The 23,889-nt window shown below is 57.5% G+C and overlaps 7 protein-coding genes across 11 annotated transcripts; 2 read left to right on the top strand and 5 right to left on the bottom strand.

Moving 5' to 3' along the window:
- The first annotated feature begins 42 nt into the window (after window positions 1-42).
- H310_07615 (hypothetical protein) lies at window positions 43-610 on the top strand. Its single transcript, XM_008873026.1, has 2 exons — window positions 43-210; window positions 275-610. The coding sequence occupies exons 1-2, from the start codon at window positions 67-69 to the stop codon at window positions 368-370; spliced, it is 240 nt and encodes a 79-aa protein (XP_008871248.1). The 5' UTR covers window positions 43-66; the 3' UTR covers window positions 371-610.
- On the bottom strand, window positions 183-8,048 carry H310_07614 (hypothetical protein). The gene is made up of 2 exons (XM_008873025.1): window positions 2,834-8,048; window positions 183-2,776 (listed from the first exon to the last, which is right to left on the bottom strand). Exons 1-2 carry the CDS (start codon window positions 8,020-8,022, stop codon window positions 433-435), a joined length of 7,533 nt encoding a protein of 2,510 aa, XP_008871247.1. The 5' UTR covers window positions 8,023-8,048; the 3' UTR covers window positions 183-432.
- Window positions 8,049-8,355: 307 nt separating this feature from the next.
- Window positions 8,356-9,111, bottom strand: H310_07613 (hypothetical protein; the record flags this gene model as incomplete). Its single annotated transcript, XM_008873024.1, has 2 exons — window positions 8,356-8,920; window positions 8,973-9,111. 2 exons carry the CDS (start codon window positions 9,109-9,111, stop codon window positions 8,451-8,453), a joined length of 609 nt encoding a protein of 202 aa, XP_008871246.1. The 3' UTR covers window positions 8,356-8,450.
- Window positions 9,111-10,928, bottom strand: H310_07612. 2 transcript variants are annotated; one of them, XM_008873022.1, is made up of 4 exons: window positions 10,608-10,928; window positions 10,198-10,559; window positions 9,891-10,146; window positions 9,111-9,844 (listed from the first exon to the last, which is right to left on the bottom strand). In XM_008873022.1, the coding sequence occupies exons 1-4, from the start codon at window positions 10,923-10,925 to the stop codon at window positions 9,410-9,412; spliced, it is 1,371 nt and encodes a 456-aa protein (XP_008871244.1). In that variant the 5' UTR covers window positions 10,926-10,928; the 3' UTR covers window positions 9,111-9,409. The 2 variants fall into 2 exon arrangements, with proteins under 2 accessions (XP_008871244.1, XP_008871245.1); XM_008873023.1 differs by having other exon boundaries at window positions 9,111-10,146.
- Window positions 10,929-10,995: 67 nt separating this feature from the next.
- H310_07611 (hypothetical protein) lies at window positions 10,996-15,335 on the top strand. The gene is made up of 13 exons (XM_008873021.1): window positions 10,996-11,447; window positions 11,499-11,843; window positions 11,909-12,152; window positions 12,197-12,647; window positions 12,704-12,918; window positions 12,982-13,137; window positions 13,200-13,385; window positions 13,440-13,826; window positions 13,880-13,987; window positions 14,050-14,217; window positions 14,265-14,396; window positions 14,450-14,649; window positions 14,700-15,335. The coding sequence occupies exons 1-13, from the start codon at window positions 11,025-11,027 to the stop codon at window positions 14,835-14,837; spliced, it is 3,153 nt and encodes a 1,050-aa protein (XP_008871243.1). The 5' UTR covers window positions 10,996-11,024; the 3' UTR covers window positions 14,838-15,335.
- On the bottom strand, window positions 14,853-18,851 carry H310_07610 (hypothetical protein; the record flags this gene model as incomplete). The annotated part of the gene is made up of 16 exons (XM_008873020.1): window positions 14,853-15,036; window positions 15,094-15,283; window positions 15,342-15,482; window positions 15,532-15,660; window positions 15,722-15,844; window positions 15,899-16,003; window positions 16,052-16,234; window positions 16,309-16,509; window positions 16,575-16,847; window positions 16,901-16,948; window positions 16,990-17,268; window positions 17,326-18,012; window positions 18,066-18,206; window positions 18,251-18,290; window positions 18,353-18,384; window positions 18,432-18,851. 16 exons carry the CDS (start codon window positions 18,849-18,851, stop codon window positions 14,933-14,935), a joined length of 3,096 nt encoding a protein of 1,031 aa, XP_008871242.1. The 3' UTR covers window positions 14,853-14,932.
- Window positions 18,852-19,074: 223 nt separating this feature from the next.
- On the bottom strand, window positions 19,075-21,841 carry H310_07609 (hypothetical protein). Of its 4 annotated transcripts, XM_008873016.1 has the most exons (7): window positions 21,232-21,841; window positions 21,094-21,188; window positions 20,848-21,043; window positions 20,640-20,758; window positions 20,067-20,589; window positions 19,353-20,022; window positions 19,075-19,286 (listed from the first exon to the last, which is right to left on the bottom strand). In XM_008873016.1, the coding sequence occupies exons 1-6, from the start codon at window positions 21,789-21,791 to the stop codon at window positions 19,821-19,823; spliced, it is 1,695 nt and encodes a 564-aa protein (XP_008871238.1). In that variant the 5' UTR covers window positions 21,792-21,841; the 3' UTR covers window positions 19,075-19,286; window positions 19,353-19,820. The 4 variants fall into 4 exon arrangements, with proteins under 4 accessions (XP_008871238.1, XP_008871240.1, XP_008871241.1 ...); XM_008873018.1 differs by having other exon boundaries at window positions 19,353-20,589; XM_008873019.1 differs by lacking the exon at window positions 19,075-19,286 and having other exon boundaries at window positions 19,287-19,737; window positions 19,847-20,589.
- Between the last annotated feature and the right edge of the window lie 2,048 nt (window positions 21,842-23,889).

The raw sequence follows: 23,889 nt of genomic DNA, 5'->3' as shown, positions 1-23,889 counted from the left end.
ACAGAAATAGTGTGAATAGCCGGATATCTAGTGCCGCCATTCTTTCTTTCCATTGCATTCCCGACGATGGCCGTCTTGGACAAGCGCTTCCACCGCCCGCTGCACATCTTCAGCGTCGGCCTGTGCACGGTCCTGACAGTGAAACTCGTTCTTTTCACGGAATATAAGAGCCCCATGGGTCTGCCCAACCAAGATCACGTGTTCACAGGGGTATGTCTATCTTGCAAGTGTTGCCCGTCCATTGCATCATCATGTGCTCACATGGCTCTTGCAGATTCAAAAGTACACACAGGAACAACTCGACAAGTTCTTCAAAGTGGACGAGGTAGCTGCGCGACGAAAGAAGCAAGGTGCCGAGGACGACAAGTGATCCCGACAGACCCCCCGAGTGACAACAAATCGACTCTGTGTTTTCATGGATGCTGCGAGATTCTACTGTCCTCCAGGCGACTCAGAGGACGGAGGCGGCATGGACGACGGACCACAGCCTGATGATGGCGCCGCGTCTTCGCTGGAAGGTGCAGGTGTAGCTGCTGCACTGGGTTTGAACACAGCAAACTGCGGTCGAGGCGGCGTTCGTTTCGCTGCCGCTGCCCCACCTCGCTGCGAGCCATACATATTCCGCGCTGGTGGCGCCATCATGGCTGCGAGAGGTGTCGTTTCCTTCATCGGTGGCGGGGCCATAAGTGCGGCAAGGGGGTCGTTCGACGCTGCGGCGTCGGGTGCAGGTGCTTGGGCAGCTGCGGCGAACGACGTGGGCGGCGGGGGTGGCGGGCCAGACAAGTCTTCCGCATCTTCTTCACCCGGGAACACCCATCGCTTCTTCTCTTCGCAGTAATATGCTTCCATGTCCTTGCCTACCTTGGCAACTGTCGCGTCGCCCACGGGGTCCGCGCTTCGTCGCAGCATGTCAACCAGACCAAGCGAAGGCAAACTAAGCGATGGAAAGCCCCACCCAGAGGATTTCTTCTGGGAGGTCGACGTCGGTGGAGTCTTGGCTTTGGGTGTCGTCGAGTCGTCCTTTGTCGTGGGGGACGTCTCCGCGTGCGCCTTCGCCTCCATGGTGAAGCTGCTGCTCTTCTTCAGCGGAGGATGGGCGTGGGGTTGTGCCGATGGCGGGGCCGACGCAGTGGTGGCGCTCGGAGCACGAGGTGGGAGCATCGCGGCCGCGTTCGTTGAACTAGGTGGCTGAGAGATGCTTGAGGGCGGCGCGTCGTTCCAGCTGGACGAGTTTCCGTGCTGCAATCCAGACGCATCCTGGCCATGCTGCGACCCAGGGGACGGCGTGTTGTGCGACCCTGGAGACGACGCGATCCCATTGTTGTGGGCGTATCCATGGCTTTGCGAGGTCGGGGCCGCGGCGGGTTGGACATGTTGCTGGTACGTCGACGACGAACTGTTGGGAGCGCGCGAGTTGTGCGACCCGGGGGGCTGCGAATGGTTGGAGCCAGGGGCCGGCGGAAACATGTGCGGTGCAAACGCGGCGCCGGCAAGCGGAGCCGACACGGCCTTGGCCGGGGGCGGCGGCGTGTCATTGACAATCTTGTCGAGCGTCATGTCCAAAAATCCCGTCAACGAGCTAAAGAGGCCGCCCTTCTTGCTCACTTGGACCTCGACTGCGTCGACATTTTCTTGGCCCATGAAGAACCGCAAGCGATCGTCAAACACGTCCAGCTGCATCTTGAGATTGTCCAGGTATGGCGACGACGGCATCTTGAGTTTGACCGTCCATTGCTCGAGCGTCTTGCGCATCGCGTCCACGTACTTGAACGCGACATCGCAGCAGCCCGCGTCGGCCAGCAGCGTCGCATAGATAAACTTGTACCCTTGAAATGGCACCATCGGCGTCGCTTTCACAACGTGCTCGTACACTTCAGTCCATTGCACTGTGTTGGGCCGGACAAAAAAGCGAACGTCGCCCGTGGCGTGACCGCCGATCAGCGTCATGCGAGCGGTCGGCGACGGGGCTTCGAGCGGCATACCCGCGAGCAAATAGCACACGTGCGCTGCCCACACATTCCTCGTTTCACGGAGCAATCGGTCGCCCAACTCGATGAGGACCTTGTTCGTCGTGGCGGTCGGGTTTGCAATCAAGATCTGAACTTGCGCCAGCCAATTTCCCAACAACGACGACGGCGATGGCGTCGACGGTTCCTGCACACTCGCCACGTCCAAGTCGCCAAACACCATCAACATGGTGCGGAGGGGGTCGCCAGCGCCGTAGCGAGAGGTCACAAACCTTTCCACGACAGCCTTGTACATGCCCGAATCGACAAACGACGCGAGCAGCATCGCTTGCGACCACATGTTGGCCGCGACGGCCGTGTCGATGGCGGCTTTGCGATCGCCGTCCAAAAGGAGTTGGCGAATCTTGGCATTCGTCGCCACCTCTGTTCCTTCAAAGGAAGGTGCATGCACGGCTGTCGGCGATACAGGATCGTACGGCGGCAGCGAGTTGCTGCGTCGCGCTAATGCGTTTTGGAGCACCTGCATCAGCAAAATGTCCGACGCCTTGGCGTCGCGGGTGCTGATCTTGCCCTTGGACTTGACAAACACTTGCATGAGGTCCCACAAGAGGCGCTCGTCTTCGTGGAGCGAAACGTGACTGCCCATGTACTTGAGGATGGCATCGTCCGTTGTCGACGAGGGACCCCCCAGCGGCCCTGGAAACGACCAAACCTTTTGGTAAAATGCATCCGACTCATGATGGACTCGATCGAGTTTGTAAAAGTCCAGTGGACCCTTGCGCGAGTCGTCAATGTGCTCGTCTACCGATCTACACTCGACATCATCGTCAACAAATCCATGCACAAATGAAAATTCACAAACGAACCCGTGGGGGGTGCGCGGGCTGTTGCGATGGCCAGTGCTGAGCAACTTGAGCTTCCGTCGAGGAAACATCACGCAGACAGTGCCGCCAAACCCAAACGTAGCCAAGCAAGTCCGAGGCACGACGGACGGGTCCTTGGGTTGACTGCCTGCTTGGGGTTTGGGCGCCGGGTTGAACACTGCCGGGGCCGCCTGCGGGGTCGGCGTGGTAGGTTGGTACTGTTGCTTCAATTCCCGACTCATGCGCGGAACATGTTGCTCGTATGCCACTGGTTGGGCTGGAGCCGGTTGCGGCTTGAAGATGGCGGGCTTTGCAGGTCGAACGTCGGCTTGATTAAAGCCGTGAGGGTGGCCGTACTGCTGCACGCCTTGCTGATTGTACTGGTCGTATGGATGGTACTGCGTCTGCTGGGAGTACCCCGGGTGGGAAAAGCCATGGCCAGGGACTTGAGGGTACGACGGAGGCGCTGGCTGATCAAACGTTTGCGCGACGGGCTGGTGGTATGCAGGCTGCTGGGAAGCTCCTCGTTGAGCATAACCAACATATGCACCGTGCTGTTGGTTATATTGGGCATCATATCCTTGAGCAGTGGCTTGGGCATCATAGGAGACTGGTCCTTGGTTGAACGCGGCTGCCGTGGCATGGTTGCCGTAGCCATATTGGTCGGAATATCCCTGTTGAGCGTATGCGTGGGAGGTCGGTGTTTCGTCGCAATGGCCGCTCGCGTGGCTCGTGGGTCGGCTGTACGATGGCGCGCAGGGAGCGGCGGCGACAGGAGCCCCGTAGGCACGCGCTTCTGGTTGATGGAAGGGTCTTGATGGAGCGTATTGGTGTGAGGATGACTCTGTGTAATTGCCAAATACTTGGGCAGCAGCGGCAGGTTCATGTTGGTGCGCCGCTTGTCCGAATGGTTCCGATGATTGGCTGGTAAACGCTTGATGCTGGTCAAACAGCGACGACGACGAGCCAGCAAACAAATCGTCGGCAGGTGCTTCAATGCATGCTTCCGGTGCAGATGTGTTGCAGGATGGAAAGGCCTCGGTCGCGATAGCGCTCGGCGCTTCAAAAACGGCGTTCACGTTGGGTCCAGATGCATTCGACGACGCGATGTACGCCTGGAACGTCGGAGGTGCAGCAAACGCGTCAGCGCCAGAAGACGCATGGCGACTGAACAAAGTGGCGGCATGGGCATTTGAAAACCCACCCAACGAACTCGGCGGCTGGTCAAATGCACTCGACGACCCAAACACGTTGGAGATTTCGTTGCCGTTTGTCGGGGAAAACAACGAGTCAGCGGTTGGCACTTCGTCATCCTCGACTTGCAGCGTGGGGCGGTTTTTCGCTGCGACCGACGGCGGAGAGCGTTGCGGAATGGACGCGGACGGCGTCATCGGCGGTGCTGACGAGTCGATATCCTCAAATGTTTGTGCAGCGTGTGGAGTCGTGGAAGCCAGCGAATGGTGGTCAGGCGGCGGTGGTGCCGGGTGAACTATTTCTGGGGGCAACACTGCGATATCTTGGTGGAATTGGTGCACGACAGGTTGATTTGCCGAGTGCGCAACTTCCGCGTGATGGTCAGAGGTCGCGGTGGCGTCTGGTTGCATTTGATCGCCCTCTGAGTAGCAATGCGAATTGTAGCCAAAGTTTTCCTCGGGGGCGGCGCCATTCGTTTCGTTTTGCTGGCACACCACTTCAGACGACGATGCAACAGGTTCTGTCGCAAAATGGACTGGGGCATGGCCAAAAAACGAATCCGCAGAACCGCTCGACTGTTCAAACAACGACGCTGGCTCCGAAAAAGAGTTGGAGGCGGCCAACGGGGCTGCTTGGGAGTAGGCAGCGCCATGACCGCCAATTTCAGCATGCATACTGCGGCCATTGTCATGCACAGTGTGGTGCTGCGACGGTATTGGTTGCTCAAGCGAGTGCGGGGTACTTGATGTCACTTCAAAGGGAGTGGAATATTTCTGGTGCGTTTGGATAGGTGGGGGAAAGTTGTGGTGGTATTGCTCGTGGCCACAAGGTACTGCTTCATGCAAAACAGCGGCGGCATGCTCTTGAGCAAACACGTCGTCGGCGCTGTGGTGGTCATGGCTGGCGGCAGGCGCAGGGGCGGTAAACGGATCGCCAAATGGATCGTTTGAGTAGCTGCCTTGTCCCCCAAACAAGTCTGCAGCGTGCCCAACCGAATGGAATTGCGATGACATATCGTGCTGGACGGATGCTCCAGTTGAAAAGAAATCGCCCTCTCCGTGATGCTGAGCGAGATGCGGGGCCGAGTGGTAGTCAGTCGGGTTGGAAAAGTGTGCGACGACACCAGCAAACGCTGTTGGAGGCGGTGGCGTCGAATCAAATGCTCCTCCAGCAGAGAAGCCGAAATCCGGCGAGCTCGAAAACAACTCGTCGGCTCCCATCGTTGGCGAGGCGTCTTGAGCACACGAGTTTGCGGGCCCGTGATTGAATTGTTCGTGGTATTCGTGCTGGACTGGGGTATCGAACGCCGACGGCGGTGCACCACATGCATCATGTCCAGAGAGAGCACCAAATAACCCGTCGGCAGCGTGGGGTCGGTCGTCATCGGCCGTCTTTTCGGGAGCGTTGCAAACAACTCCTTCTGAAAACACAGGCGCTTCTTGTGGATGTTGCTCGAACCCAAACTCACCTGGCGGCGACGAAATGTGCGGTGCCAAAGAGCCATGAGGAGAATCGCCCTGTAGATCCAAAGGCGAGGCCTCGGAATACTCTTCATGGTGCTGGTCCAGTGGGGACCTCGCCTCGTACGCATGACCTTGTCGGTGGCTGCACACCGACGGTGTCGGAGCATCAAATTCTGGAACGTGGCTGTGCTCTTCGAACCCAGACGACGGAATGGCTGTGGGGTGGCTACTGCCCCCGTGGAATTCCGGCAGATCGTGGAGGTCTTCAAAGACAGTCGCACCACTTGTGGGATGGTTGTGCCTGTGGTCAAGCAACGACAACATTGTCGGAGGTTCGTCGTACCGAGGAGGCGCTGCGGCAATCACGTCGATTTCCCCGTGTCCAGGTGCGAAAACGGCGGCAGGATGCGCTTGTTCCTCATTTGTAGCCACAAAGAACCCATCCCTCGGGTCATGCGTCGTGTGGTGGTCAAAAGGGGACGCATCGATTTGTTCTTCGTACGTCGCTTCCAGCACTTCAGGCGACGCATGCAGTCCGCTGTTCCGCGACGATGGCGGTGTGGCATGGACTTCAGGAGCCGATACTTGCTGAGCGTGATTATACCCGTCGTTGCTGCCTTCGACATGGACCGATGCTTCAACAACTCGTTCCGGCGAGTACGTGAAGGGGGACGGGGAGGTCTCTGGAGTCGAGTCCAATGGACTCGACCTGAGGTATTGCTCCAACGGGGACGCCTCATCCATCACCTCATGTTCGTCGACATTAGCGACCGCTTCGACGGATTCGTAATGGAAATCAATCTCCGCGTCAGCAGGTTCGTGACGGTGCTCAGCAGCAATGGCATGCGTTTGATTGAGCAAAGCCACGTCGTTGCCACCTCCTTCAACGGGATCACGCGCCACAGCTGAGCCAAAGGCCTCCATGTGAGTCGCTGGATACACAGCCTCGGGAGGCTCCTCAACCATTTCTTCGACGGCTGGCGGTTGGGTCAGTGGAATTTCGATGTTGCGTTGAGCATCAAACGTGTGGCAATCTTCGGGCTCGGCGGCTTCCGCACAATGGTAAAAAGGACTGGAATCATTGGGAGCAGCATCAACCAAGTCTAGCATGCTTCCTTCCACCACGGATTCCTCAACGGCATGCGTCGCTTTGTCGCATGGCGCGTCGTGCTGGGGGTACGATCGTTCGAAACCCGAGCGATGCGGGGCATGAAGAAGCGCTTCTGGAGGAGATCGGTCGTGATGTGAAGGAATGGGCAGCTGGTCGGGTGTCACCGCAACTTCGCTCGACCACGAGTCTCGATTCCGAGGGCTTTCTTCTGGACTCAATTTCGCAGGGATGCCGTCGATGCCAGCGTGCTGTGACGTATCGATATGATGCAACGACAATTCCGGTACCTCCGTTTCGGCGGATGAGCTGACAATTGCAGCAGGGTGTTCCGGGGCGACTGGCACATCCTCCACATCGTCTTCGTCTCCAATATCGAGATCGACATCCAGATCGTCGTCGCCAAACGCCCCAGGAGGCGCGTCGTGGGGACTGACCGGAGTGGTATGGAGCGCTGGGATGGCATCGACGGGAGCATCCATATAACTGAGTACGTCTGGACTGTCGAAGTGTTCCGCTGTCCGAAGGGGTTGGCGGATTGCTTCGTCGATTTGATCTGCTACGACTGTCGGCTCCTCATGTTGATCTTCGAAGTCCAGATCGTCACCAAACGCCCTAGCATCGTGGGGACTGACCGGAATGGTGTTGAGTTCCGGGACCTCGTAGACGGGCGCGGCGGGGAAGGTATGTATTTCTGGGCTATCGTAGAGCTCCGCTGCATGAATAGGTTGATGAAATGCTTCTTCTACTCGATCTGCAACGACGGTGGGCTCCTGTTCTTCGTCGTCGAGCTTTAAATCGTCGTCACCAAATGCACCTTCTGGAGCTTCGGCCGACTGGCTGAACGGACTACTCGTGTTGAAGTTGAAAGATGGACCAGCTGCAGCGACAGGTGACGGTGGAGGTGACAACTGACGTGATGGGGCGGCAGTTGCCTGATCGTCTTCATCCTCATCCAAGTCGAGATCGTCATCACCAAACGCTCCAGCGGGGGGTTCACGAGGACTGAACTCATCAACCTGTTGCTTCCACGCCGACGTTTGAGTGTTCTGAGCTTTGGTTGGAGACGCCTCGTCGTCGTAGTCCATCTCGTCGCTCCCGAGCAAGTTCGACGGAGAATCGGTGCCCCATGCGCCACCAGCGTTGTCGTCGGCATCAGCGTCCAAATCCAATATCGCCGATGTTCCGTGGATCATGTGATGTTGAGCCAAGAGATCGTCCACGACACGGCTCGGGATTGCATTCTTATTTGGGAGCCTGGCAGGAAACTGTGGCTTGTTCACATCGGCATGGGGATTGATGCTCAACGGCTGGCGAACTGACGAGGGGTGCGGTGGCGCCCTCTCTTCTTGGTCCACGACCTCCCATCCTTCAGATTCGGTATGAGAAGGTGGACCGTAGAGCGAGCGCACTCCTTGGCCTTCCATGCGGCCAGTGCTTGCCTTGCTTGGGGGGTGTGGAGAATGTTCGTTGCATGAGTTATTTTGAAATAGACCTGTATAAATGAATATACTTGAAAAATGCATCCTCATTAAATCGCATACTCTTCCATTCAACAATTCAGCTTGTATAATGAAGTGAGTCCTTTAATAATCTATACCTACAAAACATTACCTTCGTCAGTTTCAGACGCAATCACACCTCTATAAATACATCAACCAATCCAAAGTGACCACATCAGAATGAGCGGTGACTCGACCACCCACGTCTCCTGTCATGGTGAGCCGTGACAGGCTCCCACGCGGAGAAGCAGTGAACCATTGAGGACAAGTAGCTCTAGTATTCACTGCGACTAGCTCCGTGAAGAGGTCTGGAACCTCGAGTGGCGAGCGTCATAATGAGTCGACGAGTCACTCTAGTGCTCAAAATGACAATAGTACGCATCTTGCAGTCGTGCGCGGTGGCTCTTCTTCCACGCTTCGAAGTCTTCGGTGTGCTCCTTGTGCTGGCGCGCAACAGCCGCTTGAAAGAACTCTCGTTCATGTGATGCTGGGACGACGACGATGCCTTCCTCATCTGCGACGACAACATCCCCCGCTGACACAGCCACATCACCGCACACCACAAGTTCATTCAACGTGCCACGACACGTCTTCGTGCCTGGAAACGGAACAATGCCTCGGGCAAACACAGGAAACTTGAGCGCGCGAATCTCTGCAATATCTCGCACGACTCCATCCAACACCAAGCCTGCAATCCCACGTTCCTTTGCAACGCGCGCCACGTTGCCTCCTATCGCAGCAAAGCTCACATCGCCTGACTGCACCACGACAACAGATCCCGGCGGTGCTTCGTACATGGCAACATGCAACATTAAATTGTCTCCTGTTCATGTCGTGTAAGGAACTAAGCTAAGCGAAGAGGGCACTCAACTCACCGGGGGGAATATGGACGGTGAAGGCACGTCCACTGATGCGTGGGCAGTTCCACAACGGGCGGATGTCATGCCGAACGATTTGCGATCGCGGCAGAACGTCTGCCAATGTCGTTGGCGAGAATGCTGCGAACGAAGGCATTCGAGAAATGTTGTTGTGTTGTTATTCGGACTTTATCCGGATATCTTTTTGCCATGAACGCGTTCGGTCAAGGGTCAATGGCATGCTTGACTCGGCCTTGGAATGCCGTCGTCGCTCTCTACACGTCACATGCGAGTATTCCAGCCACAAGGGCCCTCCGCTCATTGCCGACGACTCGACTGCCACCTTGGACGGCACGGCTCAAGCTTCAGTTGAATTGATACTTTGCAACATTTGCATCCGGATATATCCGTACTTTTGACGCTTCGTCGTTCATTCCATTCCACATGGGTACAGTTCACTCGAGCAAGCGACGAGTTCGGTGAGAGAGCGAGGTCTTCCGCGCCAGGAAAAATGCTTTCGCATGCGCTTTGGCGTCGTCGGCAGCCGACGCAGCATCTCTGTACGCTTGCTCTTTGTCCGAGTACCTGTCGCCCTTGGGAATTTTTATGGTGACGACTTCAAGGTCGTGGGCGCACTCGATCTTGCCAGAGTCGTAGTGCGATGCACACTGCTGGCGAATGCATTCCATGACTGGTTCCATCGACCCGTCGTCTTTGTATCGACGGCTAAAGTGCGTAAGAATCAAGTGCCGGCATCGCAGCGCCTGAGCAAACCGGCCGGCGGTCCGCGGAGTCGAGTGCCCATGGACGTACGTCGTGGCTTCAACTTCGTTGAACGTGGAATGGGCACCGTCCAACATGTCGATGAAGGCGTTCGTGCATTCGTGCACCTACGAATGATTCCATTTCACTGCTTGGTGAAGTGCTCCAACTGACCACGACATCGGCGCCAACGGCTAGTCGCGCCACAGCACGGGAGTCGCACGTGTCACCGAGAATGGCGAGACGACGGCCAATTCTACGCTCGCTTAAGACATCTTCCGGCAACAGAGTTCCGTCCACGAGCTCCACAGAGTGGCCGTGCTGAAGCGCCGTCAAGACTGCGAGTGGGTTCGATATGTCACGTCGTTGCAAGAACTCTTGGTTGTCGGGCGCAAGCAGCCGAGATTTGAGATCGCTCGTCAGGTGAACTCTACCAACCATAGCATCCACAGGATGTCAAATAGTATGGTGGATGTGATACCGGCCGGGGTAATCTCGTTCTTGAATGACAAAGGCATAACAGGGCTCGAGCGTGTGCTTCAGCGGGGCTGCACAAACGAAGAACGTCTCCTCAACGTTCCCACTGTTGTCGATATGCTGATGTCGGGGATGGAGTTTCCCTGTGGATGGAGGCGGCGGGACCCGCCACGTCCCGTCGTTCAGAGGAGCCACGTTGAGGCCAGGTAGTTCCATCGGTACATACAACGGGTCGGCGTCGTAGATATCACTCGCTGGTGCCTCGCCAAACCAGAGCTCGTCAACTCGATATTGGCACAACATGTTGGACTCTGTATCGGCGAGGTTGCGTCGCAAGTACTTTCGCAAGCCTGGCGGGCCGACAACCTAACAGTGCTATGACGACGAAGAGCATCGTCGTTGGAGGAATCTCACCTGGATGATACGGGGCTCGCCGGTGCATCCGACAGACAGGAGCAAGCCCATCAAGCCAAACACATGATCGCCATGCATGTGCGTCACAAACACCCGAGACACAGCGCTCTGCAGCACGGCCGACTTCGCCAACTGCGTTCCTGTGCCTTCTCCGGCGTCAAAGATCCAGCAATCGCCGCCGATGGCAACGCCGATGCCAGATACATGGCGTGTAGAGGAAGACACCATGGAAGCTGTGCCAAGAAAGACCATCTCGACCAACGGCGGCTGCGGCAATGCAGCCTCGCTCGAGGTTTCTCCGTGGTGCCTGCGGGGCATTGCTGAGTAAGGACCAATGACATACATTCCACGTTATCCGGATTTTCCCATGCATAATGGAACTGTAAGCGCAAATTTGGGCTGCGTCGTCGGGCGGCCATGTCCGTCGGAAAGGACTTTATCGTGGCGGTAGTGTGCTTTGACCATCGCATTGGCCCTGAAATCGAGTTCGTATATCCGCCACCAGAGGAGCACCATGACGATTCGTCCTGGCAAGACATGAAGATCATCCTACCGCATTTGGCTTTGCCATCGCGTCACGAGGCGGCCGCTGAGAAGTCGACGTCGACATCTTTCTTCTTTCACGTGCCTCCGCCCAAAGGCCACAATGAGATCGCATGGAAAGGCGTGGCATACTACGATGTCATTCACCCTCAGGCCACGCAAGCTCTTGATGTCGACACTTTAGCCAAGTACTCCCGTGGTGCCATCCAGAAATCGGTCGTCGTGTTGTCCAAGACGCCGTACCAAGCGTACGTCATGGTGAAGCTTGACTCGATGGCTCGGCAATTCTTTTCTCAGGTGCGAGCGCCACTGGTCGCATCCCCAGTGCATTGACGGCATGAGTTGCAGGTATCGTTTGGGGACTTTGGTCTTGTCGTGGAGCTCCACGACGCGCTGTGTTCCGTGGACATGGAATCGTTGTCGTGGCCGCAGCTACACATTGGTTTGCCGCTGCAGACTCTTGTACGCGCAATGGATGTTCACTTGATCGGTCTCCTTCGCCTATTGCTGGTGGAAGGTCGGATAGTGATGTACTCGCAGTCGCCGCAGGTCGTGTCGAGCTCCGTCCTAGCTTTTGTTTCGCTCTTGCCTGGTGGAATTCAACCCACGTACGCGATTCCCCATGCCCACCGCTACCGATGGGCAAAGTATGGCTTTCCCTTGGCGCTTGTTCACCCAACCTTTGCAGTCGAGGTATGCGGCTCTGCGTGCTCCTCCCTTGACTCCGTCAACCATCCTGATCGCGGCGTTACCTTCAGCCGTACCTAGTCTCGCCGTGCGCTGCATCAATGCTGCAGCAACCAGCGAATCAAGGCGGGTTTCTCGTCGGGTCATGTGACCCCATCTGCCTGAAATTCCATTCGACCTTGGACGCTGTCGTCGATTTGGACGCCCAGTCGGTGCATTTTCACTCGGCCCGAGCGGCCGCTGCAGCAACGCTTGGTCCGTCATCGGTCGATTGTTTGAACAACATCTTGAGCCACGCCACCGATGCGCTGGAAGGCATGGTATTGCTCCGTTGTTTCCAACTAACTCGGATCAACTAGAAGAGTCGGGGGTTGGCACCATCGATTGGATCGGGTCGGACGACTGGATCAGACAACAAGTTCAGCTGTACATGGAAAAATTCGTGACGGACGTCGCCACCGAGGGCAACGTGCCGCGACGGAGGTCGTCGTTGTGGGCCTTGATGTCGTCGCCAGCCGAGTCCCGCCTATCGATGGAGTACAATGACACGTGGCTTCAGCTCTGGTATGGCACGGTCAACTACAGTCAGTGGCTCAAGAGCCATCGACTGTACAACGACACACAGAGGCAGTCGCCACCCGTGCCAGTCGCTGGCCATGTTGCCTACACGTATCCAAATGGCGACACGTACGATGGCGAGTTTCGAAACCAGATGCGCCACGGCCGTGGCAAGTACGTTGTGGCCAACACAAGTCACACGTACGAAGGGCAGTGGGAGGCAGACCAGCGGCATGGCCATGGCACGTTAAAGTACGTGCTCCTACTGTTTTCCACATCCCAACCAGCACGACCCGACTTGCTGCCAGGTCGATGCACGGCACCTACGATGGCACGTGGAGTCAAAATGAAAAGTGCGGGTATGGCGAGTTCTCGAACGCTGTCGTCACGTACAAGGGAATGTGGCGCCACAACGTGTACCATGGCAGCGGCGTGTTGGTGCAGCCTGGATTGGACTACGACGGCGAGTTTGTCCGCGGCCAATTTGATGGGATGGGCAAGTGCACGTTCAAGAAGCATGCGGGTACAACTTGAGCATGGCCAATGACCGCCGTGTCGACGCTTTCTGACGAGTGGCGACGTGTAGAGTGGACGCGATATCGTGGCGAGTGGCGGCGCGGTGTGTTTCACGGGTGCGGCACCCTCGAGTACGGCAATGGTGACGTGTACGTTGGCGAGTTCGACAACGGCAAGCGATCAGGACAAGGCACAGTCACGTCAAATGCCGGCGACGTGTACACAGGTTTGACGTGGAGAAAATTCGGAATGAATGGGGCAGGTTACGACCTCGATCTGTCTGGATAGGAGAGTGGAAAAGCGACATGCAGGACGGCCACGGCAGCAACTACTCCCACATCTCGAAAGAAACGAAAGAAGGTCGGTGGGTACGAAACCGAGTCGTGGAAGGCAAACACGAGCAGTGGATCATCTTGTACCCAAACAAGGACAAGTATATCGGGATGTGCCAGGGCGGCCGGCCGTGGGGCCAAGGTATATGTGGAGAGTATCGCGTGCCTTGAAGCGCGGCCTGCGTGATGGAACTAGGCATCTGCCGCTACGCGAACGGGTCTGTGTACACGGGGGAGTGGATCGATGGCCTCCGTGAAGGTCTTGGCATCTTCTGCGATCCCAACGGACGCACGTTTGAAGGCGAGTGGAGGAATAGCCAGCCGTGGAAGGAACAGTCCGTCACGCCGTACGTCGACGTATCCCTGGCGGACAACACCAGCGTCGTCGTCGATAACGAACCAGTCGACCATGAAGCAACTAGTCCACCCGGCGATGGCGTTTACATGTTTGTGTATGCGAACGGAGACACGTACCACGGGCGATTTCGGCACGGACAGCGCCACGGCACGGGAATATACACGAGCAAGTTGACTCGACACGTGTACGACGGCGAATGGGACATGGACCAGCGCCATGGCAAAGGTACCGCCGACGGTGGACTCGTCGACCGTGATGTTTCGGTCGGCATGGCGCAGGGATTTTAACAAGCGGCACCAACGATTTCATCTACGATGGCGACTGGCGGCGTGACACGAGGACGGGAAAAGGCACGTGTGTCATTCGCGGCGCCGAAACGTACACAGGTACGGGACGTGCCGCCGTGCGATGGCTGCATCTTACGGGGTGGTGGACGAACTATGCGCAGGGGATTGGAACGAGAACCGGTTCGACGGCACGGGCGTGTACACGGATGCCGACGGGAGCGTCTACGAAGGCGAGTTTCGCCGCGGGTTGAAGCACGGCATGGGCAAGTTGACCAACCCGAGTGACGTGTACCAAGGCGAGTTTCAAAACGGCGAGCGGTCGGGAGTCGGTACTTTGGCGTGACTTTTGCCACTGGTGGGATGAACGACGCTGTAGGCACGTGCACGTATGCCAGTGGAGACGTGTACACGGGCGATTGGAAAGCGAACCAGCGACACGGCGACGGCATCATGTTGTACAAGAGCGGCGAACGGTACGCCGGGCAATGGCGCAACAACGTTCGCGAAGGTTCCTTCCAGCGAGCCAAAGGACGATTCCCACCCACACGCATGGATGGCTAGGATGCGGTTGCCTCACAGACGCCAGAGGCACGACGAAAGACGGCGTGTGGAGCGGGGACGCCCCGATGAACGGCGACTGGCACATTACGTTCGCCACGGGCAGCGCGTACAACGGCCAATGCGTCCAGGGCAAACCGCATGGAACGGGTGTGTGCAAGTACACGAATGGGGACGTGTACAGTGGCGAGTGGGTGCATGGGGTAAGCTCGCCGCCAACTTTCCCATCGTTCCGATTCCTCGTCATGTCTAGGCTCGCAGTGGTTGGGGCGTGTGTGTGTTTGCGAACGGCGACGTGTTTGAAGGCGAGTGGACGAGCAATCATGTGTCCCTGAACGGCAAGGGCACGTTGACGATGGCGAACGGCACCGTGCACGCGTACGCGCAGTGATGGACAAGTCATGGCGGCAAAATCGGAGTCCCGACGTCCGTGTTAAATAGAGCAGTGCTCGTGCGATGGGTCCAGAACAGTCGCACGCAACGTCGCTACTTTTTCTTGGCTTTGAGAGCCGCCTCGGCCGACTGAATTTTGAGCACCAGCCACTCCTTCTCGATTTTCTTGTGCTCGTTGATCAAGTCGTCGTGTTTTTCTACGAAAAGCGTCGATCGACGTGTAACAAAGTGACGACTCTGCTGGTCAACGGCACCTTGCAGCAGCGCGAGTTTCATCTTGGTCTCGACCAGTTCCGTTTGAAAAAATTCGTTTTCCTTTTTGAGCTGGCCGACTTCATCGGTTCCTGTCGACGTCGACAGCTGGGCATCGAGGGCGGCCACCTTGGCTTCTAACTCGCGGTTGACAACTTTGAGCGTCTCCAGCTCCAATTCGCACGACGTGAGCTACAACGTCGACCGTCGAGACCCCATCTTACATCCCGCAACGATATCCACGACCCACCTGGTCCTTGGCAAATTTGAATTCTTCTTCGACGTGCTTGGCAGCACTTGTCACGTCTGCTCCGTCTGCTTCAGCTGTCTTTGCCCGCTCGTCCGCCTGCTGCGCCTTGAGACGGTCCAGTTCCCACGAGCACTTGGCCAGCTATGTCGCAATCTCGCTTTAGATCCTCGGTGCGAGCCATTGGCGATACCTCGTCCTTTGCGGCCATCCATTCGTCGTTGCGCTGCTGTAATAGCTGCTCCATTTCGTCGTTCCGGGCATCGACTTGTTGGTCCATTCGATCCTTGAGCTTCTGCACCTCAGCTTGGCTCTTTTCCAACTACAACGATCACGGCCCACAACGACCACGTCAACCGCCGTGGCCTGGTGACTACGCCTACCTTGTCCTGTAACCCATTGCACATTTCGATCTTTTCGTCCAAGAGGACCTGGAGTTCCGACTCGATCTGGTCCTTGCTGTGCTGCTTTTGCCATGCGGCCATTTCTGCTGCTTTCTCGGACAACTATATCCCAGCCCACGGTATCCGCTCTGTTCCTCGTCGCCAACACAAGCCTACCTCATACTGCATGTGCTGAAGGTCGTGCTTGAGGTCTAAAATTTGAGCCCGCAGCGCGCTCGTGTCGCTGTGCTCGAACGACGTCCTTGCATGGAGGTCCTTGACCTGTCACGATCCAAGTCAGCGTCTCCATGACGACGTATTGCGGGCAACCTCGGCTTGAAGTTGCTGGTTTTCTTCGATCGTCGCTTCCATGTCTGACTTGAGCGACGTAAGTTCAGCCAAGTGCAGAGCGTTGGCCGCTTCAATGCGCGCGACCACAACCTCTTCGTTGACGGCTTTGAGCGCTGCCAGCGCTTCCACGTGCAGTTGCTTCTCTGTCGCTTCGGCTTTTACCTAGACGGCATACACCCTTCCGTCTTGAGACGCGCATGTATCACCGAGCTTGTCAAAGGAAATATTGACCGTACAGCGTGCTCGAGAGCCTCTTTTTCACCGAGCCATACGTTTTTTTCTTCCTGGAGACACTCGATTTGCGCTTGGAGCACGAGCAATCGACGCCCTTCAGCCTCTAGTTGCGTCTCTGCCTGGTTCAGCTGCTGCACGCTATCTTGCTGCATGCGAGTGTGCATGTCTAGGGCCTGCTGCAACTCGCCAGCCTTTTCAGCGAGCTACGAGCGACACCGCCAGCCGTTTGGAGGTTCATCCACAACAGAGAGAATGACAACGCTCGTACCTCTTCCTGTACTCGCTCCATCGCATCTTTGAGCTCGCGCACCTGCTGCTTGAGGTAGCCGACCTCGGCGTCGACTACCGACGTTGCTTGAGTCAGACTTTGCGCACTGGAATTTTGAACACATCGAACAACGTCCATGTCGGACAGCGAGAAGCCTGTGTGGGACATGGCCTCTTGAGCCTTGACCAACTGGGCTTCCAGCTCGCGAATGCGCTGACTTTGGTCGCGCGAGGCGGCGGTGAGCTGGTCCACTTGAGTTTGGTCCATCGTGGCCTGCCACGAAGGGGTCATGTCATCGCAGCTGCGCCATCATGGGTTCGCCGTACCGAATTCGACGACCTGCCACGCTTCAGCTCGGTCACTCGTTTGCACAGCTAGACCATTGTCGTCAAGAGCACATGTTGTCCATTTCTACCTCTGTTTCGACTTTGGTCTTGGCATCCCTCAGTTGACTGTTCTTGGTCTGCAGCGCCGATACTTCGTCGCGCAGCTCGTCCACATTGCGCTGCAGCATCTCAACAAGCGCATCGGCTTCGCCGCTGCCCATTTCCGTCGACGACGCGCTCCGCTGCATTTGCAGTCGCACGATGTCTTCTTGGGCTTTGGCCAAATCCGCTGCTTTCAACGACAGCGTGTGGTTGCAGTGCGAGTGGAGCTCGAGGACTTGCTGCAGCTCGGAGCTCCGGTCAAAGAGCTATTTTAAAAGACACATCGCCCTTGATTGAGTTGCAGGTGGACATTGCACACACACCTGGTTCTCCAACGAGTCGACGTCGCGCTGCATGCGCATGACCTTGTCCTCAAGGGCCTTCTTGTCCTGCTGTAGGCGAAGCACTTCCCCAGCCACTGTGTTCGAGGCGGCCACTGGCGTGTACGTCAAGTCGGCGTCCAACGGCTTGGGCACCGTGTGGTGGCCAAGTCCTTCGCTCCACGACGCCACGTGTCGTAAGGGACTCGTAGGCGGATGCGCAGTTGCTTCAGCGGCAGCTCGCGCAGCTGCTTGCATGAGGTGTTGGATTTTTCCCTTGAGCTCTTCGTTCAAGCTCGTGAGGTGTCGAATTCGTTCGAGCTGGACGACATTGACGCGAGAACTGCTTTCCATCGCGGCTTGGAGCTCCGTCCGTCGGAGAACGACCTCCTTCTCGGCCTTTGCCTTCTTTTCTTTTACCGACGCGAGCTCGTCCTGCACGGCAGCGTGGGCAACCACCAGCACGTCGTACTTGGCTCGGTACCCCACGTCCTCGTCGTTCACGGTCGGCTGCTTGGTGGCTGCCTGACTCAGTTGTACCAACGCGGCGTCGAGTTTTGCCTGGAGGTCTTTGTTCGCGCGGTCGTACTTGACAATTTGCGCAGCAAAGCTAGCACTGGATGGCGGGGCATCGCGTTCATCGTCGTGGTCGGTCGGAACGTTGGCCGACGATGTCTCCGAAGCGTTGTTCTATCGGTGGCACATCAGTCCACCGTTCGTTTCGATCGAAGGCCCGGACGCACCACAGCAGCGTCGTCATCTGCGCCTTCGTCTGTCGCTGGCGCTTGGAACGTCATCCGTCGAGAAGACACGATGTGGCTCGCAACTCGCTTTGGAGGGCTGTCAACGGCATGGCTTCGTTCGCCTTCGTCGATCGGGTCATGCTGGACAAACGTGTCAACATGTCCCACAAGGTTTGACAGCCTACTTGCGTTCGAGACGCCGTTGTCGACGACGCTGACAAAGGCCTACATGCATGACGCGATGACGGCGCGGCCAAACTCGACGATGCAGCGGCCGCTGGTCGTACCTTTCCGTGTCGAGCGCGGTGGCCAGAGACATCTAACACACAGTCAACACGTTGTGGGAGATGGTCCACGATCGCGTACCATGAGCGATCCATTGCCCCACGCCTTCTTGGGCTGAATGACCAAGCTGTACGAGTTGTTTCCAGCGTTTTTCTCGGACGTGTACTGGGCGAGGTCGACTTCGAACGTGCAGAGGACGCAGTCGCCTCGGGCCTTGACAACGTCGACCGTGAACGTCTTGGGTTGGAATGTGGCGTGCTTGGTCCGGTACATGGTGCAATGGAAGCTCAGGGATTCGTCTGTCCAGTGCACCTGACGGCTCGACAGGATCGGAACCGGCGTTCCCCTGACTTTATGCGTGCCCCGCGTGACGACTGGGTACACCATCTCGAGCTCCTTGGCGTCCGCGTCACTGCTCGTGAGTTTGTGCAGGACAATGTGAATGTTGAACCCGACGCCGGTCTTGCCGGCATGTGTAGCCGCACGGAGGAACCTCGCCATGTCCGATTTGAATGTGGATGGCCGCTGTCGGCGATCTCCGCCGTCCACGCACGTCGAGGGGTTGCTCGGTCCAAAAATACGAATCCGTTTCATCGTGATATACTGTCGCCAAGTCAAATCTCCCCCACGTCAAACGAATCGTGGTGCCACGAATGTTCCGCCAACGGCACGAGTCACTCGATTGCGCGCCGCCACGGCCCGCACAAACAACTCGTCATCTAGAGACCAGTGCATATGTACGCCAGGCACATGGCACTGTTACTCTTACACATGGACTGCTTAAGCTAAACGAACCACGACCAGAGCCGCGCAAACCACGACGGCGGCGGGGTATGCGCACGGACACGTCGGGTGCCTGAGGCGGCTTCGGCTGCCAAGTGCGCTTTGATCGACTGCGCGACGGAATACCCCATTGCAAACGTGGTCACCATCGGGCTAGACATCGCACACACATTGAGTACCATGACGAGGGCACCGTGACATGGAACTCGCCGGACGTACTTGACCCCGGTCGCTGTGGGGAAAATGGACGAGTCCGCCACGTACAGCCCCTGCACGTCCCAAGTTTCTCCGTCGGCATTCACGACGCCCATTGCAGGCGTCGCGCTCATGCGGCAACTTGACATTTGATGGGCGCTAAAGATGCCGATGCTGTTGGATGGAATTCCCATCTCGCGCAGCTGACGGAACCACTGCTGGGTGGTCTCGCATTCGACGGGGTTTGCCCGGTCGTCGGCTGAATCGAGGCGCAGGGCCGGCAAGCCCAAATGCGACGTGTTGATCTCGATTGCCCCTTGGCTCAGCAGGATCTTGGCCGACGCGATCATGCCTTCCACCATCGACATGGCGTCCTTCCGGCCCAGGGAAAAATGCACCCGAGCACGCCCTATGACCACCATCCACGAGAATCAAGTGCCGCCGGAAGACAGGTACCGCGAGAACGGGCGGCGGTGGGCGACGAGATCGAGTTTACACAAGCCAGTGGCGGCACTCACCTGTGCCATCGATCGTGACTTGAATCGGAGAATCGCAGTCCCGGACAATGGTCACGATCCCCGAGAGATGGGGAATTTGCAGCAAGAGCCGCGTAAAGTCTGCGATACCGCGCCACGGCAACAGCGCCGACGTAGCACCCAGCAACGACGTGGGGGTTTCCAGACGAGCACCATACCTAATTCCAGCGCTAGGAGCGCGCCGACCGTATTCAAAACGTACCCGTCGCCATGCACATTGCTCACGACGTCCGTGACACTCGTCATGATCGATCCTTCCCACGACTTGACGAGTTTGTCGGGCAAAAACCCGTGCACGGTCGTCACTGGGTGGAGCCGCATGTTCCGGCCAATGTTGGGGTTTCCGAGTCCGGACCGCAGCAGCAGCGCCGGCGAGTTGACGCCGCCACACGCGGTCACAACGGTGTTTGCGCGTACGACGATCGAAACGTTTCCGTCGAGGACCGTGCCAACGACTCCCGTCGCAATCTTGTCGGCTGTGAATGTTACCTTGTCGACCTTGCAGCCCGTGATGAATTTGGCGCCGGCCGCCTCGGCGTCCTGGAGCCACGTCATGTGCGTGCCCTGCTTTTCACCGTACGGACACCCAAGCGAGCAAAACCCACACGAGTGCCGGTGGCCGTTGGTGTTTTGAGGAATCGCGTGCGCAGGAAACTCGAGCGCGGCGCACCCGTCCACGAGAATTTGGTTCGGAACGTTGTGCGAGACGTGGTCCGCTGACACGCCTGCATGGCCGCGTTCAACGTCGGCTAGGCAACATGCATGGGCGCGCTACCTGCCCGGGTGCACACTGCGTTGAGGGCAGCTTGGTACTCGGGCGTTCCAAAGTACGGCAGGTTATGCTTCTTCACCCATTCGTCTAGCACGTCCGAGGGCGGCCGCAGCGACGCCGACCTGGATGGATGGCCATGCGAGCATGAGTCACGCTTGTTTTGTCGGCAACTCCAACGACTCCCCAACTGCTTTGATCGACGGACGCTTACCAGTTCACCGCGGTGCCGCCACCCCACGTTTTTCCCGCGAGCAGTTGCATGGACCCGTCTTCCGACACGAGGAAGACCGAGTCGATGTAGTGCTTTTCGTATTCCTCCATTTCGGCAAAGTTGGAATCGGACGGGTGATGAAACGTGCCTTGCTCCAGCACGACGACTCGGTGTCCCGCTTGGGCCAGTTCCGCCGCTACCGACCCGTCAGGATGACGTGGCAGCATCCGTGATAGCATCACGTACCGATGACGCCTCCACCTGCCCCAGAGCCAACGACGACGACATCGGTATCGATCTCGATCGGCCCGCCGTTCGCAGCTTCAGCCAGCGCAGCCACGCTACAAGTCATGAGCTGGACGGGAAAGAACGCAAACAATATACTCTTCAAAGCAAGGCTCGTGGAAATGGGACCGAGGCGGCAGCGCCTTTTCAGTTGGCTTGCCAGCATACTGAAGCGCCTTCCAGTACGGGTTGACGTCGCCGGTGTCGTTGGTCACATGCTGTGCAAACGTACACAAGTGCGTGAGAGCCTTGAGAGCGCGGAAGAGCGATCGAAGCAACGCAAACCGTGACTGCGACAGGTTCAATAGCGCGTGTTCGCGTTCGTCGAGGGTGAGGTCGTGAAAGGGCACAATGCGCTTGGAGCCCGTGAGGAGGTACGTGCCCCAACTGGTCGCCAGCACGTCGAGGACCTTGACAAATTCGTACTTCTTGTCGGCGGGAAAAAAGTTGAGCTTGGACTCGATCGCGTCGACCACGCCAAGGTCGGGAGGTGGCATCTGTGCGAACGCTTCCAGCTCTTTCGACTTGACAGCTGACGAGTCGTCAACATCGTTGAGATGCGCCGACACGACGGCGGCAGCTGCGTCCTTGGAAAGCGGCGCGACAAAGGCAAACGCAATGGCCCCCAGCGTCGCCTTTTGTTGGGCCGTTAGCGCCATGCTCCGAGTCAGAGCGACGACGCTCTGTTCCGAGTTTAGAAGCAGGGCGCAGCGCCGATTCACATAACGTACCTCAAACAAGACACGAAACGGTTACTAGACGGCACATTAATCTTGCTCGCAGGGACCAGGCTCTGCACCAACCTCTTCAGCGCAGGCCATTCCGTCGCACGCTTGAAAGCATGCTCCTGCGCTGCCCTTGGAGAGGGACGAGTGCGCAATGCTGTCGACGCGGTGTGAGTGGGAGCCGTCTTCATGTACTCAACATGAGATACGCTAAGATTACCTTGCACAACAGGCCGCCTCTCTTGGCCGATTTCCTTCGTCCTCGTCCATCACGTGGCTTGCTCATGCGTCGAGCATATCTTCCAAGCAGCCACGCCAGCCGAACGGTGGATAGGAATGTGCGGGACCATTGCGGGTGCCAAAAGTCGCAATGCTTCCGCGTGCCCTGTCGAGCATGCTGTCGCTTAGGATGGAAGTTGGTTCGTTTGGACAACATGGAAAGCCGTCCATGTTGAGTCGTCCTTCGACCTGCCGTCGCCGACGCTGTCGACGGGCGACGATTCAACGAGGACGTCTTGTCGTGCCCTGCATGCAGCCTTTGGGGTCGAGCAACATGCGCAGCCACTCACGACCAGACCAACAGCGTTGTTTCAAAACCTAACATCACACAACGAACGGGCCAACCGCAATTCCTACAGCAATGCCAACTGGCGACGTTGTCGGGATCGGGGTCATGTCGAGGCAGACGACGCCAGGAATCGACATCATGTCGATTCCCGTACACGACGGCACCGTGGCCCGATACCTTGACAATACCTGCCAGCAACGTCCAGGACGCATGGAACAAACGGTTGGACTGCACATTTCACCCACGTGCATGGAGATCAAGCGCTTGTTCACAATGTTTATGGCATTGCTTCTCCATGTCCCTCTTGGAGCTGAGGCATGATCTAGCACCATTTGAGTCGCAAGCGCAGCAAGACAACGATGCCGCTCTACCCACGTAGATGGCTGTACCAAGTGTCGTGCTTGTACCAGTGGTCCACCGAGAAAGGCCGGCACGAACTGCACCTCGTGCGCCCCCATATGACGCGCTTTTCAAACTCGTATGGTACTCATCCACGAGAGCTAGCTCCTCCGCCAAACCAGCTGAAACAGGCAGTGGTTCGACTTTCCCGTCAGCCTTGCGTCATGCAAATCTATTCGCCAAGCGCATGGCACGCTCGCACTTCATTCGAGATATGCTGTGAAGTTATCGCTGGGGGACAAGTCATCAGGCTCTCGACTCTGTGGCGCAAGGTTGGCAGACAACACGTTGGAGGTACATTCCCGCGACCTCACGCGAGTCGCGTGGCGCAGCGTGCTCGCTCGATTTGCGCTTTTGAGATCACCATCGTGCAACGTCGTCGATGCAATTTCGACTTTAACATGTTTCAAATGTCCATCGTCGCCAAGTGTGGGATGCGGCGCAAGGGATGGCAGCCATGACAGGATGGATCTCCCCACCACCTTGTCGAGAACGACCTTTTCAGTCGTTGGTAATAACTTTTGCAACGCTGGGCTCGACGACGACGTGGCTCTGCCATGCCACCCGTCATGTTGCAATTCTTCTGTACGTGGAATCTTGCGATGCCGTCCCGCACCGTATATATGCAGCAGCATGGCTGCTTGTGGCGGCGTCTCCGCTCGGTGCGAGAGAATTCCCCCTGCCCACACCCCTGGAGACGACCCTCGGGTTGTCACTCACAGCTTGTGCTGGACGGGGGAGCTCCGTGCAGGAAGCGGTGCCGTTCAAGATGCAGGCGGCTAGCCCCCTCCCCGACTACATCCGCCGTGGGATCGATCCAAGTCAACTGCGTGGGGTTTGTGTGGCTACATGCTCGCGACTGGCCCCATGCGTCAGTGCAACCAAGGCGTTGTGCACGTCTCGACAAAGTAACCCTTGTAAAGCACTGACCACAGCGGCAGCAGAGAAGGAAGGCGCGTCGGCAGGACCGAGAGTAGGTCGTGGTGGCCCCCTCGAGGATGTGCAGGACGTGTGCATTTCTCGAGACAGGACGGCAGACTCGACAGAAACGTCCAGCGGCATGTT

This window comes from Aphanomyces invadans (genome assembly GCF_000520115.1).
Source record: "Aphanomyces invadans strain NJM9701 unplaced genomic scaffold supercont1.14, whole genome shotgun sequence".
Lineage (NCBI taxonomy): Eukaryota > Oomycota > Saprolegniomycetes > Saprolegniales > Verrucalvaceae > Aphanomyces > Aphanomyces invadans.
Note: the sequence above shows the minus strand (reverse complement) of the source record. Positions and strands in the feature narration are given on the sequence as shown.